This window comes from Falco punctatus, assembly GCF_963210335.1.
Source record: "Falco punctatus genome assembly, chromosome: Z".
NCBI classification, from domain to species: Eukaryota; Metazoa; Chordata; class Aves; order Falconiformes; family Falconidae; genus Falco; species Falco punctatus.
In genome coordinates this window covers 55,250,599-55,265,697 of record NC_137586.1, presented here as the reverse complement: position 1 = coordinate 55,265,697, position 15,099 = coordinate 55,250,599, and the positions used below count along the sequence as shown (strand labels likewise).

The 15,099-nt window shown below is 38.8% G+C and overlaps 1 protein-coding gene across 8 annotated transcripts in view; it reads right to left on the bottom strand.

Annotated features, from left to right (window-relative positions):
* PCGF3 (polycomb group ring finger 3) overlaps positions 1-15,099 on the bottom strand; it is a 62,379-nt gene that overhangs the window by 18,714 nt on the left and 28,566 nt on the right. For 4 of the 8 annotated variants that reach the window (XM_080372739.1, XM_080372738.1, XM_080372736.1 and 1 more), the window contains 2 exons: positions 9,438-9,480; positions 643-760 (listed from right to left, as the gene is read on the bottom strand). In XM_080372739.1, coding sequence (XP_080228865.1) covers positions 643-751 — 109 coding nt within the window. In that variant the 5' untranslated portion in view covers positions 752-760; positions 9,438-9,480. The remainder of the gene's footprint in view (positions 1-642; positions 761-9,437; positions 9,481-15,099) is intronic. The other 4 variants (XM_080372734.1, XM_080372741.1, XM_080372737.1 and 1 more) reach the window with 1 other exon arrangement.

Here is a 15,099-nt window from a genome sequence, read left to right as displayed (position 1 = left end):
ACTGTGCTAATATGTAAAGTTTCCATCAGAATATTGCAAACCCCAGCACTCCTATATCCCATGATGTCAACAACAAAGATGATGGACTTACATATCCAGTTTTCTTGATGACCAAAGCTTTGCAAGATACTAGGGCGTACTTCACTGATGTGAAACTAGAAATTCATAAAGAAACATAACAACAAACAACTACCTCATCACAGTATTTTGGAACAAATACTTATTTCTGGGGTACAATACAATATACTTATTCTTTATCGATAAACTAGGGCTGCTTTCTGCAGAGGAACAGGAGAGAGCAAGAGACATGTGGAAAGCTCCAGGTAGAGAAACATATGCTATGTCAACTAAAACGGAAGAGAGAACTAGGCATTCCACACTCCGACAGAGTGCATGCTTGAATGCATACATTATCAGTAATTGTATATGGCTTCAAGTTTGTGCAGTACAGCTTTAATGTTCTCTACCTTTGCTTTGCTAAAAAAGCAAATAATCTGTTAAAAAAAACAAACATTGTGTAGTAAAGCACACATTATTTTGGCTGATGCACAATAGATGTTTTTATTTCAACTAAAACCTATTAAAATATGTTGCACATCAAGTTAAAAAAAGTTTCTTTAACTTAATTAAACTTCTACTTACAAGTATGTAAGCATTCTGTTACAGTAGTAGCATCAATCAGGTATCCATTGCACAGACGACAGGTTATATGGGCATTAATGTCCCAAAGCTTAATCTTTCTCGTTAGCATCTTTGGTGTCTGCAGAAAAGACATATTATAAAATAACACAGCTGTAGTAATCAGGTAAAAGTCATCTGGGAATAAATGATTAATTAGAATTAACCCTAAAGATATTTCTATACAGCTTTAGGCTCTATATACTGCATATGCATGTGCATGCATACACGCAAAATGATAGCATTAACTTTTAAATGACTTAACGGAAGTGAAACTATGTAAAACCCACACTATTTTGCAAGTCAAAATTTTAATAGCATAGAAAACAGTCTTTCCAGCATGCTATTAGGAAGTTCCTTTACCAACTAAGGGACTTGGATTCAAGTTGAAACCCTACTATTCTATTGATCTAAGCCACCACATTCAGTGCAGTAACAGGGGAAAATTCACAAAAATTTGGAGAAAGAAAAGTTCTCAAAGCAATTTGATAAATGAAAGCACTTGATAACTGAAAAGTCGAAATAACCAAGTCTGATTTGGCACAGTAGGTTTGACCACATTTGTGTTTGCTTTGTGCCAGTATGGTTGAAGCATAATTTTGAAGCTGTGTCTCAACAATGGAGCTGAAAAAGAAACATCCTGGAATCCCACTTTACTTAAACTCAAGTTAATTAAAGAACACATTACAAACTAAAATAGTCTAATTGGCAGAGCTTAAGTTTGTTATACTAAAACTTGAACTAGAAAGTTTTTCTCTCTTCAGAGCAAGGGATGGCATAACCATCATTAAAAGGAAGAAAATTCAGAAATGAAAAGTGAAACAGCTCATTTAACTTTTTTGCAGCAACCCCAATTGCTTTTACAGAAATCACCACACAGAGCCCATGCCTTAACAATCAAACTGTTACCTTCTAGATATAGCTATATTTTATTTTTTAAAATATATCAAAAATAAAATTGTGCTGTTGCTGTAAGTTGACAGCATTTGAGTTAATTAACAGAGCAGGCTAAACTGCCTTAAAACCTATTACATTTTGTTCCTGCACAGCAGAAGTCACTGAATTACACTGTTTTCCATTGAAGTGACTTTACTGTCCCTGGCTCACAAATACTAGTTTTCATCTAACTTAGATTGGAATACATTTCAGAATTTGAATGGTGGCACTTGTTCCTCAAATTTCACAGAAATACTCTAACAAGGTTGTCTGATTTTAATTTCATTTGTCATATTCTTTTTCTATGTTTAATGAAGTGATGCTAAGAAAAAGAACCATCAAAAGGCAAACTTTCACACTAATCTGAACCATAACAGCACTGAAAAAGTACTTTATACTTCATTATAACCTATGGAAAAGCACATCCGACACCCACCCACTAAAATCTGCACTGTCCTATACAAAAATGACTAGGAAGACTTCCAGTTAAGACTTCACAGATAAGTCACTTCAAAAAAAATATCAAACTTACTTTATGGTATTTGAGATTTTATAATTAAGCTAGAGACTAGCCATTATGGAAGAATGAAAGCTCAACTTGGTTTTGCAGTACACAAGATAGGTCAGAACCTCCACTAGAAAACTGAATTACTTTTCTAAATTGTGTTTGATACTTTTATTTCTAACCAATTGAAAACCAGCCACATATTAAAACCTTCAAATGTTAGTGCATGAGGTCTCCAGTTAAACAATCTACTGCATGAAGTACATATCTATAGCACTGGGGAAGAGCTATTCAACATCACTCTTTGAAAAGAGTTCAGGAGATGGCTTAAAACCACAAGTTAAATAGAAAGTCAGCACACCGGAAAACATTCATGATAGGCAAAAGAGAAATTAAGCTACAAGGGTACTTTAAAAGGCACTATCAATACAACTGTAGTTACCTGCCTAGGCAGTAATTCAGAAAAAGGTGTTCAGGATCACTACAGACTGAATCCAAGCACTAATAAGGCAGCAGAGCCAAAGATATTATGGTGAAAACCGAAGCAAAGAAATTATTTTCTAGAAAAAGTATGACAGTTTTCCCCCACTACAGCAGAGACAAGGATTGCCACTAGAAAAAAACCAACACCCTGCAACAATTAAAAAACCGTTCAGATGAGGTATAATATTATGACAACAATGAATGAACCATACAATGAACAAGGTGAAAATACTTCAAAATGTTAATAATGCCCATTGTGCCAGAAGAGGAGGATAGCAAAGATAATACACACTTCACTGACTGAATGGGAAACAAAATCACATGCTTTCTGGCAACGGCAAATATATGTCTTCCAAAATATCTAGATCAAGCTTGTCAAATCAACCTTACGAAAATGTTATACACCTTTCAAGAATGACACAAAACCCCTCTCATTAGATGTTCGAAGAACAGAAACTGGGAACAACTGGAAGAAGCAGCAGAATGGCAACAGGTTTCTCCTGGGCAGTAGAAATCTCAGTTTCAAAACGAGACACAGTAACATGTATCTCCAGAAGACCTGGTCCATACTGTTATCTTAAAGCTGCTAAAACAAGAGAATGATATCTCCTCTGCATATGCAGAGGTCCAGGCAGGGTAGCTTCAATACAGCTTGGAACCTCCGATATACAATGCAACTTTTAAGGTCTGTAAGCAAACTGCCAGTGTCAAGACTCCACTTTAGCCTGCATTTTGTGCAGTTGAGACCTGTGTCCTCTAGTCTCAAGAAAAAGAATAAAACTGTAATGCCTCTTATTTTTCAAAACAGTTTAACAGTAATAATAAGAAGCCTTATTAAAAAAGAACAAAAAGTCAGACCAGTTCATATCTGTTTAGAAAGGGAGAAGCCAGCAACAAAATGGCTGTTACCAACATGACAACATAATTAAAGACTCAGACTGAACAGCTTGAATTGCTTCCCAGAGTGAAGAGGAAACAAAGAGGAAAACAAAAAAGTTTAGCAAAACTACTGACGTAGATAAAGAAGCAATAGGACTAATGTTACAGCCTCAGAAGAAATTAAATAAATTACTAACAGCATCAAATCAAAAATACAAAATAATTCCACATTCACCACCTGTCTGTTCTGTATCACTTCAGAGGAAAGTAAATAACGTAACTGCAAATTTCACCATCAACTACTTTTTTTTATTATTAATGTCTTTGAAAAGGATGCACAGTCATACTACAAAATATGAAGCTAAGCTACCTCTCACAATACTTAGTTCCACATTCCTGGCTACAAGGAATAGGGGTATTAGCCTATTCAAACCACTCATCTGTTCTTGGGAAGGAGTCCCAACATTCCCATGTTCCTACAGTCCACTGCCAAACAAAAGTTAAAAGTGATTTTCATCCTATAAGACAGCCAATTTCTTATCAACCCATGATAATTTTTCAAGTAAAAGTTTTCAAGAAAAACATAATTTTTCAAGTAACCGTATATATGTAAAGTACACTGCTGCAGGGGAAAAAAACCCCATGGATTAGATCTGAAGATTAGAAGCAAACAGAAGATACAAAAATTTCCAAGACATTAATGCTGACAAGCATATCATAAATAAAGCCCCAAGCCCTATTTCTATGTCATCTTAGCTCCACCTTAATATTATAAAGACTACCTATTACTTCAACATTATGAGTAGGAACAACAGTAATGAATTAAAAATTTAATTTACTAAAAATTTAGGATTTTACATCACTCTAATCAGCTTGCAAATTTCAGTTGAAATACTATTTGAGTTTATCAACAAAGCAACTGAAAACCTAGCTAATGTTTTTTAATTGCTGGGCTCCTATAAAAGCAAGATGACATCTATCAATAAAATCTCAGCATCCTTCAGAAGCCTCAGTACCTGTTTTTACTCTCAGAGTACCTTTAGCGTATTAACATACAGCGTCATCAATAAAGGAGGAAAAGCATGTTTACCAGCTGCTGGATTTCTCTGAACAATTCTGAATGAAGTGACATACTTCTGCTTAGACTGCTGGCACTTCCCGTACATACAATTAATCCATGTTAAAAATTGCATACAAACTGGAACTAAACAGCAAAACTACAGAATGCCCAAAACATGAAGTTTGACTAAGAAACATTAAGATTAGCCAGCTTGCTTTAACCAAACTATTTTTCTATTTTCTAGGTAAATCCAGGTTTCCCTTTAATACCTTCCTTTGAAAAAGGGAATGAGCTTTTTCCAGATCTGAACTCCAGGTGGTATCTTCCACAAATATCATCTTCCCATCTCTCTCAAACATGACACGTTAAAAAGAAAGCTAAAAGTGAATTCAGAAACTTCCAAAACATGTAATCTAACTTGAAGAAGAAAAACAACAGAAGTCCAAAGCCATCTCCAAATATACATCGCCAAGTAAGCTCACAGCTTTAGAGCATGGAAATGTTCAAACTGGATAAAGCACTGAGCAACCTGGTCTGACCTCACAGTTTACTCCGCTTTGAGCAGCTGGATTACATTATCTCCTGATGTCTTTTCCAACCTGGATTATCCTATGATCCTGTGAACGTCCCACACTATTACACTACCTTCACCTACACATGCACTAGATAAGCTGAATTTCTTACTATTTTGACTGCTCTCAAGGCACTCTTCCTTCAGGCAACTATTACCCAGTCATAATTACATGGGTATCAACTCAATGAAGTCAGCATGAGCTCAAAATCTAAAATTGGTTGCTTGAGAAAGAAAACTGGCAGAGACAAGTTGAGGTTAAAGTCACACACACCAGCTTGAAGTAATAATAATAATAATAAATAATAATTTAATAATGATAAAATTACTTTTCCAAAGCACCACCTAGGCATAAAATTTTAAAAATAAATAAATAAACCAAACTAAAAAAAAACCCACCAACTTACCTCCAAATTGAGACTTCTTTGTTACAGAGACTTTATATACTCACTAGACTGTACAGGAGTTAGTATGAAAGGCAGAATTCTACAATAAGATGAGACTATTTGAACTTATTTTGTATTGTGACCCATCGGTTACTGCACAGAAGATGCATGCTCAAGAGCTCCTGAATCTTTGAAAAGATCGCAGCCAAGTTCAGAAGCAGAAGTCACAAAGAAAATTATCATCCTATCCAGAAGCAGGCAACTTCAGAGGACAGACCAGAATCTGAACTGAACATTTACAACATCATTTTCTGATGCTGTAATGCCCCTTTTTCACAGTTGAACACTTCAAACCTTAGTCTCCCATCATACCTCTATGGCAGTCAGCAAGTAACAGAAACATCATACCTTAATCTAGTTTTTAGAATGTCAAAAGTCAAGCAAGGCAAATCTGTAGGACACAGTGGTTCCATAGTAAAGCTTTGACAGGGTCTCCCACAACATTCTCATGGAAAAACTGGCTGCTCATGGCTTCGACAGATGTACTCTATACTGGGTAAAAAACTGGCTTTTGGCTAAGCCCGAAGGGTGGTAGTTACTTCCAGTAGGCAGTCGGCACAAGTGGTGTTCCCCAGGGTTCAGTACTGGGGCCAGTCCTGTTTGATATCTTCATTAGTCACCTGTACGAGGGGATCGAGTGCACTCTCAATAAATGTGCAGACAACACAAGTTGGGTGGGAGTGTTGATCTGCTTGAGAGTAGGAAGGTCTGCAGAGGGATCACCAGTCACGGACAGGCTGGACCAATGAGCCAAGGCCAACTGTATGAGGTTCAACAAAGAGAGGTGCTGGGTCCTGCATTTGGGTCACAAAAACCCAACACAACACTACAGGTTTGGGGAAGTGTGGCTGGGAAGTCATCTGGCAGAAAAGGACCTGGGGGTGCTGGTTGACAGCTGGCTGAGCATGAGCCAACAGTGTGCCCAGGTGGCCAAGAAGGCCAAGAGCATCCTGGCCTGTATCTGAACCACTGTAGCCAGCAGGACACGTGAAATGATTGTCCTGTACTTGGCACTGGTGAGGCTGCACCTCAAATACTGTGGTCAGTTCTGGGCTCCTCACTTCAAGAGGGATGTAGAGGTGCTGGAGTATGTCCTGAGAAGGGCAACGAAGCTGGTGAAGGGTCTGAAGCACAAGTCTTTTGAGGAGCGGCTGAGGGAACTGGGTTTGTTCATTCTGGAGAAAAGGAGGCTTGGGTGTGGGGACACACACCTTATTGCTCTCTACAACTACCTGAGAGGAGGCTGTAGGCAGGTGGGGGTCAGTCTCTTCTCCCAGATAACAAGTGACAAGACAAGAGGAAATGGCCTCAAGTTGAACCAGGCGAGGTTTAGATTGGATATTATGAAAAATTTCTTCATGGAAAGGGTGGTCAATCACTGGAACAGGCTGCCAAAAGGACACATTGGAATCCCCGTCCCTAGAGGTATTTAAAAAATGCATAGATGCGGTGCTTAGGGACGTAGTTTAGGGGTGGACTCAGTAGTCCTGGGTTAATGGTTGGACCTGATGATCTTAAAGGTCTTTTCCAATATAAAGGATTCTATGATTAGTTGTTCTATGCAGTTACCTGCTACAGCAAGCAATCTCCAATAAACTGAAAGAACTATAGGTAACTTTCTGAGACTCTCAATCCACTGACTGAACAGGGATAAAAAAAATCTAAAAAGTTTCTCACCCTTTATCTAGACAACAAGTGAAAGCTACAGGCAAAGCATGATCCTCCCTCTCAAAACCATGCTGCTGGGATAGGGATAAGTTACTCTAACTCCTTGGTTCTATAATCACAAAACGCTTCTCAGCTACAGATGCTTCTTTTTAAAGAAAGCCAAAGCAAAACACTCTGACCTGCACCTCACCTGTTTTTACAGGAAATGTATAATGCAAAAAAAGTGAACCTGCAGCAGGCTACATAGATTCATAGGATAACGTAGATTGAAAGTAACCTCCAGACTGCTCTAATCCATCCGTGCACGTAAAGTACGTCCACTTAAACTGAGTCGCTGTTGGCCTATCACTGCTGCCTTTAGAAAACCTTGAAGAATGGAGATTCCACAGCCCCTCTAGGCAACCTGTTCCAGGCCCTGACCACCCTCACTGGCAAAAAGTGCTCTGACTTTCTCATAGGAATGTCCTGTGTTGCAATTTGTCTGAAATGCCTCTTATCCTACAAGTGTGCACCTCCAAGAATAGTGCAACACCATCTTCTTGATTTCTGTCCACAGATGCATTGGAAGTATCAGTATCTTCCCTTACTCTTAGCATCATTTTATTCAGGAGCTTTGTAAACACAGCATAAAAACCTGCAACACCAAAATCTCAGCCAATAGCACGAGGAGCCACTTTTGACTCAAGTTGTTAGTACTACTACATTGGGAATTATTTTTTAATCAGAACAAAACAAATCAGCACTGTACAGGAAACCTTCAGAAGTGCTGTTGTAGTTTAACCCCGGACAGCAACTAAGTACCATGCAGCCGCTCACTCACTGCCCCCTGCTCAGAGGGATGGGGCGGAGGATCAGGAAAAAGGTAAAACTCAAGGGTTGAGATAAGAAAAAATTAATAATGGAAATAAAATAAAATACCAACAACTGCAATGGCAAGGAGAGAGAATGGGAGGGGAATAAAATCCAAAAGGGAAAGGAAAAAAACCCAAGTGATGCACAATACAATTGCTCATCACCTGCTGATCAATGCCAAACCAGTCCTTGAGCAGGGATTGCCAGGCCCTGGCCACCACCCCATCCCATTTATATACTCAGCATGATGTTCTATGGTATGAAACACCCCTTTGGCTAGTTCAGCTCAGGTGTCCTGGCTGTGTCTCCCCCCAACTTCTTGTGGCCCTCCAACCTTCTTGCTGGCAGGGCCTGAGAAGCTGAAAAGTCCTTGACTTAACATAAACATCACCTAGCAACAAATAAAAATCAATGTGTTACTAATATTGTTCTCACACCAAATCCAAAACACAGCACTGCACCAGCTCCTAAGAAGAAAATTAACTCTATCCCAGGCAAAACCAGCATGAGTGCCTAAAAAAGAATTAAGAGGTCCTGTTCAAAACAAAAATGAAAACAACAAGAGCCCTGAAAAGACTGTTAGACCAATCTGTCTCTTCAGAAGACAAACAAAGCCTGCTTTTTCAAAATCTACCACTTATGATTCCTGAAATGGATGGCAGACATAATAGAAGAGTTATCAAATGTAATTTTGAAGAGACTGCTTTCCTAACAGCCGTAAAGCAACAAGTTATTCAGAAACAACGTATCATCAATGGAGAGAGAAGAGGCAGTCCCCTTAAATGCGCAAACATGAAAATCCAGCACAAACACACACAAAATGTTCCAGACATCCAGATAATACACAAAAAAGGCGACTTGCACAAGGATTTGTATTTCTTCATCTTGTTTACAACTGACATTACTTTATACCACACTGTTGGTATGTCAGCCGGTCACTGTCTGGTAAGTCTTATACCACCACCAGCAGGAAGCATGTGAAGACAATTACAAAGGCATCTGGACTACTACTCCCAATTAAAAAACAAAGAACAAATAAACCCCCACACACAGAGTCAGAACATGTCAGCAGGGATATGCACATGTCAGATAGTCAACTGGTTTTGTTCACGCTACACTTCACCCACTAAGGCAGTCTTCTGTTAAGATGATCAAGCAAAAAGGTAAAGCCGTATATTACAGATCTCTCTAATAAAACTGTGTCACCAATAAGACAGGCCTGATTTAGACCAATTTCAGCACTGAAAACTATCATTCATGCAAGCTGACAGCGAGGATCAGCAGAGGGACTCCTTAGAAGTATGGCCTTATCATTTATATACACACTAGTCCAGAGTATTAGGCCTACACGAGGCATACCTCTTAAAACAGCATTTCTTTTCAGAGTCTGCCATCCAGAGACCTGAAAAGACAGAAAAATATTCTGAAAGTTAACATCCAAAATTCCTCAAAGTCCAGCTGCCACAAAGAAATACTTAGCTAACTAAATTCACCTAGAAGTATCTAAGTATATCTATTAATTTGAGATAACAGTGGGGGCAGGGGCACTTCTGAGTAAGAAAAAGAAAGAAAAAGAATTAGATCCTTCGAGGAGGAAAAAAGAAAAAAAGACATAATACAGTCTCCTATGAAAGGACACATACAGGCAAGGAAAATTACTCAAAAATCCCAGTAGTCCTGTCACCATGTGATGGTGAAATGAAAAGAAATTCATAGCCTTTACAAATGACATATGTGACATAACACAAAAATAACCAAATAAATAAGCAGAAACCTTGAACCATAAAACCTATGGACTAGATACTGATCAGTCTGCAAGAAAAGAAAAGATTTTTGGATTGAAGATCCACAGCCAAATAAGTATTATTCTGAGTTTTCAAGCTATATTTACTGTTAATCTGCTCTTTGTATCTTAAGTTTCAAAAAATACTTTCAAGGAAGTAATTCATATTTCTAGAAACTCTGGATATTTTTCCAATTAAAATTATATTATTTTTTAAAAAAAAAAGATCTTCACATTGGCTTTAGCCAGAAGATAATATTACATGAATAGATTAGCTTGATAGAAGGCAGCAATTCTTATTGAGGCACACACAAAACACTCAGATGTTAGAGACAGGTGAAGAGTACTACTACTTCCATCTTCCTGCTCAAAAAAAATTACAAAAAAATATCAAAAGCATAGCCTATAGTTATTGATTTTACTGTTGTATTGCTAAAGGAATTATAAATACAATGATACAACAAGATACTAATGATAGCACTAGGTGAGAACTTCAGAACAATGCAAATAAAAATCTCTTAGCAGTTCCACTGTGAATTGCTTTGACTGCATTCAAAGAAGAACTTACTACCAACCAAAAGCAATTCATGAGATGCTCTTTTGCTGGAACCCATTAAAAAAGTCCTCACTGAAGATGGAAAGTCCCTCATATGGACAGGAGAAAGTCCAGAAGGCACTTACCACCAAAAAAGATCTTTCTGCAGCAAAATCTGAACTGAGCAGTCAATGACACTGCTTCTGAAGAGAATGAGTCAGAGGTTTATCAACATTCTTAGAGCACATCACAACATAAACTTCTGAGCAAAAGTCTTTCAAAAGAAATCATCATGCATTTTCCTTCAATGCTATTGGAAGAGGGCAAGGGGATCAGCTGGAAGCATAAAGGAGCACTCAACTTGGAAGGAAAAAGCTGACAACCAAGTTGGTCCTAAATCACCAACCATATTCTTCATGTTCTGGTTACAGGAATACAGTGATGCACTATAAAAGCTAAAAATTTTTTTTAATTTTTTTTAAAAAAAGGGAAATTCAGTTCATTTTTATATCCAGACAGTTGTCGAAGACCAGACAAGTGGATCACTCTCCTGATCCTGCACAGTGACAATTCAGACGCGAGTAACTAATATTCTAAAAGGATTTTCTTCAAGGGACTGCTCAACTGCTATGACTGCTCTTAATAACTTGACCGATTATCAAACTGTAATTCTCACTGGTACCATCTAGCTTTGTAAAGCAAAACAGGAAGTTACTCTTACCAGGTACAAATCCAGAACTTAAGTCAACGCCTCAAGGATTTACAATTACAAATTTGCTCTATTTTAAAAGGATAAGCACATGTATCTTTCTTTTGCTGAAATATAGCATAATAATATTACTTCATCAAATAGCAGAAGTATAGTGCTCAGAGTGGAGAGCCTGGGAAAAAAAGCTCCGTATGGCAGATGCCAGTATTTTTGCTGAGTATTTACTGCAAGGTACTATGGTCATACAGCACTAAAAGCTGAACAACAACAGTAATAGAAGCAGCAGATACACCTCAATTCACAAGGACAGTTGTCATCAAAGTCACAGCTCTAAGAACAAAACATTACAACAGTGGAACTTTGTTCAGATGCAGAACAGTGTGGAAAAGAAAATTTACAAATCTGATGCTTATGATGGCCTGGTTTTTGCCAGGCATAAGCCTCACACACTTTCGTTAGTGACTGCAGGCAGATGAAACCCAGTAGACAAACCTAGGTCTACAACAAACTGAATTAAACTGTAGAAAAGATGACAGTCCTTGCTGTATTGCTAAAGGAATTATAAATACAATAATACAAGATATTGATGATAGCACTAGGCAAGAACTTTGGTACAATGCAAATAAAAATCTCTTTAGCAACTCCACTGTGAATTTCTTTGATTGCATTCAGAGAAAAAAATTAGTATTACCTGAAAGCAATGCAGAGTTGCATGTGATGCTCTTTTGCTGGAACCCATTTAAAAAATCTCAATTATTCTCAAGGATGTCCAATAAATAATGATAAATTAACTGTTTAAATATTAATTGAAATATCAATATTCACTGCTTAAATACTATTAAATATGTTTTATTTTAGCAGCTGTTTCCATCTAATTCCACAACCTACCTCAGCTGAACAGGCCTGCAAACACCTCATTCCACCAAGACAGGATCCACAAAAGGTTCCTGACATAGTGAACATAATCATGGAACTAGAGAACTAATGCCTGATTAGGTTAAGTCTTAATTCACACTTTTAGCATGATGCAACTGAAGGCAGTGTTGCATGGTCATGAGGTCAGAGATTACAAATACAAGCACAGAATTCTTCATGCCTCTTCATCTAGCTGGATTAAAACAGAAAAATAGCCTGTTACGGTACTCAATTGCAAGAGACAAGTTGGAAGTTGTTAATGGCTGAACAGACTGACCTCTGTTCCACAAGGAAATGTATTTAGCAGTAACTTAGAATAACACCATGCTGACCTGCAACACATCAAAAGACTTACAGCTAAGTCAAATGAATTTAAAAACTCTAGCATCTTTATATAAAGTACCCTGCACTTCTGCAGATCTTTCCATGACAGAATACGACATTTATGAGTCAGAAATTTATTTCAAGAAAACTGGAGAAGTAGTCATAGTCTTACTTTCATTGCTAACAAAGTCAATATAGCCTACACAGTATTCTAGAGAATGATGAGGGTATTGCCTCAGGTAAACAACTTACGATGCAGGACACCTTTTTTAAAAGATGGAAGGATAAAGAATACTTGTGGTAGCATTGGCTTCAGATATCAAAACTGTTTATTTCAAATGTTGTCACGTTTACCTTGTTGAATTTTTATTTTCAAACTTAATGTCTCAACCACTTAAAAAAGTAAAAAGAGAACAGCAACTTCAAACATACTAACAGTGAGAAAGTTGTGCTAGGTTCAATAAATCTATTAAAAAAAGAAAATTTTGCTTCCAAATTCCATTTTAAAATATTGTAAACGTCAAAATTCTTCATGTTATGTTTGCAAAGCACTATTTAATAAAAGAAATACCAGAAAAAACCTTTTTGTTGAGCAAAAAGAAATATGGTTCAAGATTTAAATTTGCTATTACCAGCCCATGTGCATCTTTTATGACTTCCTTCAACTGCATAATTATATGTTAAGGCACCAACTACATCCGTGTATTCTTGTTAGTACCATGCCAGCAATTTCTCACATCTCACTGGAATTCCTCACAAGCCGTTTGTTCCACCTCTGGGAATGCATCAACACCACCAGATGGCACCAGTGCCGTAACTTTAATAAAGCAGGTCTCCATCCTAACACAGAAAAAGCAGCCCCTCCCCATCCCCAAACAGAAAAAGAAGTTTAAAACAACCTTTACACATTTGTTGTCTCTGTCTTCTTAAAACAAAGATCTACTAAGCACAAACGCAGCATGCAGTTAATTTGAAACAATACATAGTATTTTGACATTACTGTGAAACCAGCACTACCCCCAGAATGTAGAGTGCTGCACGCTTCCTGATGCATTTGTTCAGGGGGTTTTGTTGCTCTTTTAAGTTTACCTTCTGTTGAGTGGAATACTGCGTTTTAGTTCTGTACCCACTTCATGGGTGTGCTGAGTAATTCACAGTAATTCACATACATAAGAACTAACTGACAGGTCAGGTTTCTCCAGTTCCAGTGGAAATTCAGGTATTCATTTTTCACCAGCTCAGAAAAAATAAAGACGGCCTGCAAGAGTAAGTACACTACTTTTTTTCTTCACTCTTCTGAGCATGTCTCACAGTTACATGGTGAAAGCACTACTAAAATCCAATATGTAGTTGGTCCCAAAAAAGGACTTTAAATCATCTAATATTACTTATGGAAATGAGTGCCATACTCTATTACAATACTTCTGTAAGGACAGCCACTTGCCTTCCAGCATACTTAAAAGCATTTATGAGAAGACTCGAGTCATGATCAAGCTCTCCACTGGTGAACACTGTGGAGGTGAAAGGCCGGCACCAAAGAAAAATCAGGCTGCACCTGGCAGCCCAAAAGAGGCAATACTTCCGCAGCTCCAAGCCCCCAGATACAACTAGTACTGAGGAGGTTGTAGACAGGTGGGATAGGTCTCTTCTCCCAAGGAACAAGCAATAGGACAAGAGGAAACAGCCTCAAGTTATGCTAAGGGAGGTTTAGATTCGATAATAGGAAAAACTTCTTCACCAAAAGGGTGGTCAGGCATTGGAACAGGCTGCCCAGGGACATGGTGAAATCACCATCCCTGGAGGTGTTTTTTAAAAAAAAAAAAGTAGATGTGGTGCTTAGGGACACGGTTTAGTGGTGGACTTGGCAGTCCTGGGTTAACGGTTGGACTTGAACATAAAGGTCCTTTCCAACCTAAATGATTCTATGATTCCTACCAGGTGCGCGTGCACACACAGAGCACATGTATACAACAGATACACACCACAGTCAGTTACAACAGATCAACCAAGACACACAGCATGCACATGAACACAAATGGCACCAACAGCCTCACCCTGCTCCCTTCTCTGGCTGAGCAGAACGGAGGTCCATTAGTGAGAATACATACTCATACGTGCAAGGTGGGTCCCCCAGCAGCTGGACTCGGACGCCCAGCCTGCCCAGTAGCTGTCCCCTTGCAGTCTCGACAACTGCTGTCACCTGGACATACATGCCTTTGATGCCAATGCTCCACTCCAGCTGCAGGTACAGACTGGTGTCTGGTTGCTAGTACACATGCAAACACACAGGCATACACAGAGTTGACTGGGAATCTCCTGCTCCCCCAGTAGTTCCCCCCTCCATGCCCCACCATGGCCTCACACCCTAACACACAGACACCAGATGGCTGCAAGCCCACTGCTCTCGCAGTAGCCAGGTCCCCATGGTCTTGCCCTCAGAGCTACACATTCCCCAGAACCTATGGCATCACACTACGGACTCACTTAGTCACTGCAACAGCCAGCCTCTCCTCTGGTCTCTCCCTTAGAGAGGCACACACACCTGGCCACTTCACCTACATGCAGGCTAGCCTGGCTTGCTCTTCACATTTAATGCTCAGTCATTTACTCTAATTGCTGGCACTATGGACACATGGACTTCGACCCTGGTCCTTCCCCACTGTCTGGCACTTTGTTTCACTCACTCCAGCCTCTGCAGCCGCTGGTGGTCAGGCACACTACCCCTCTGACCTGCAGTCACACTCCAGCTGCAGCG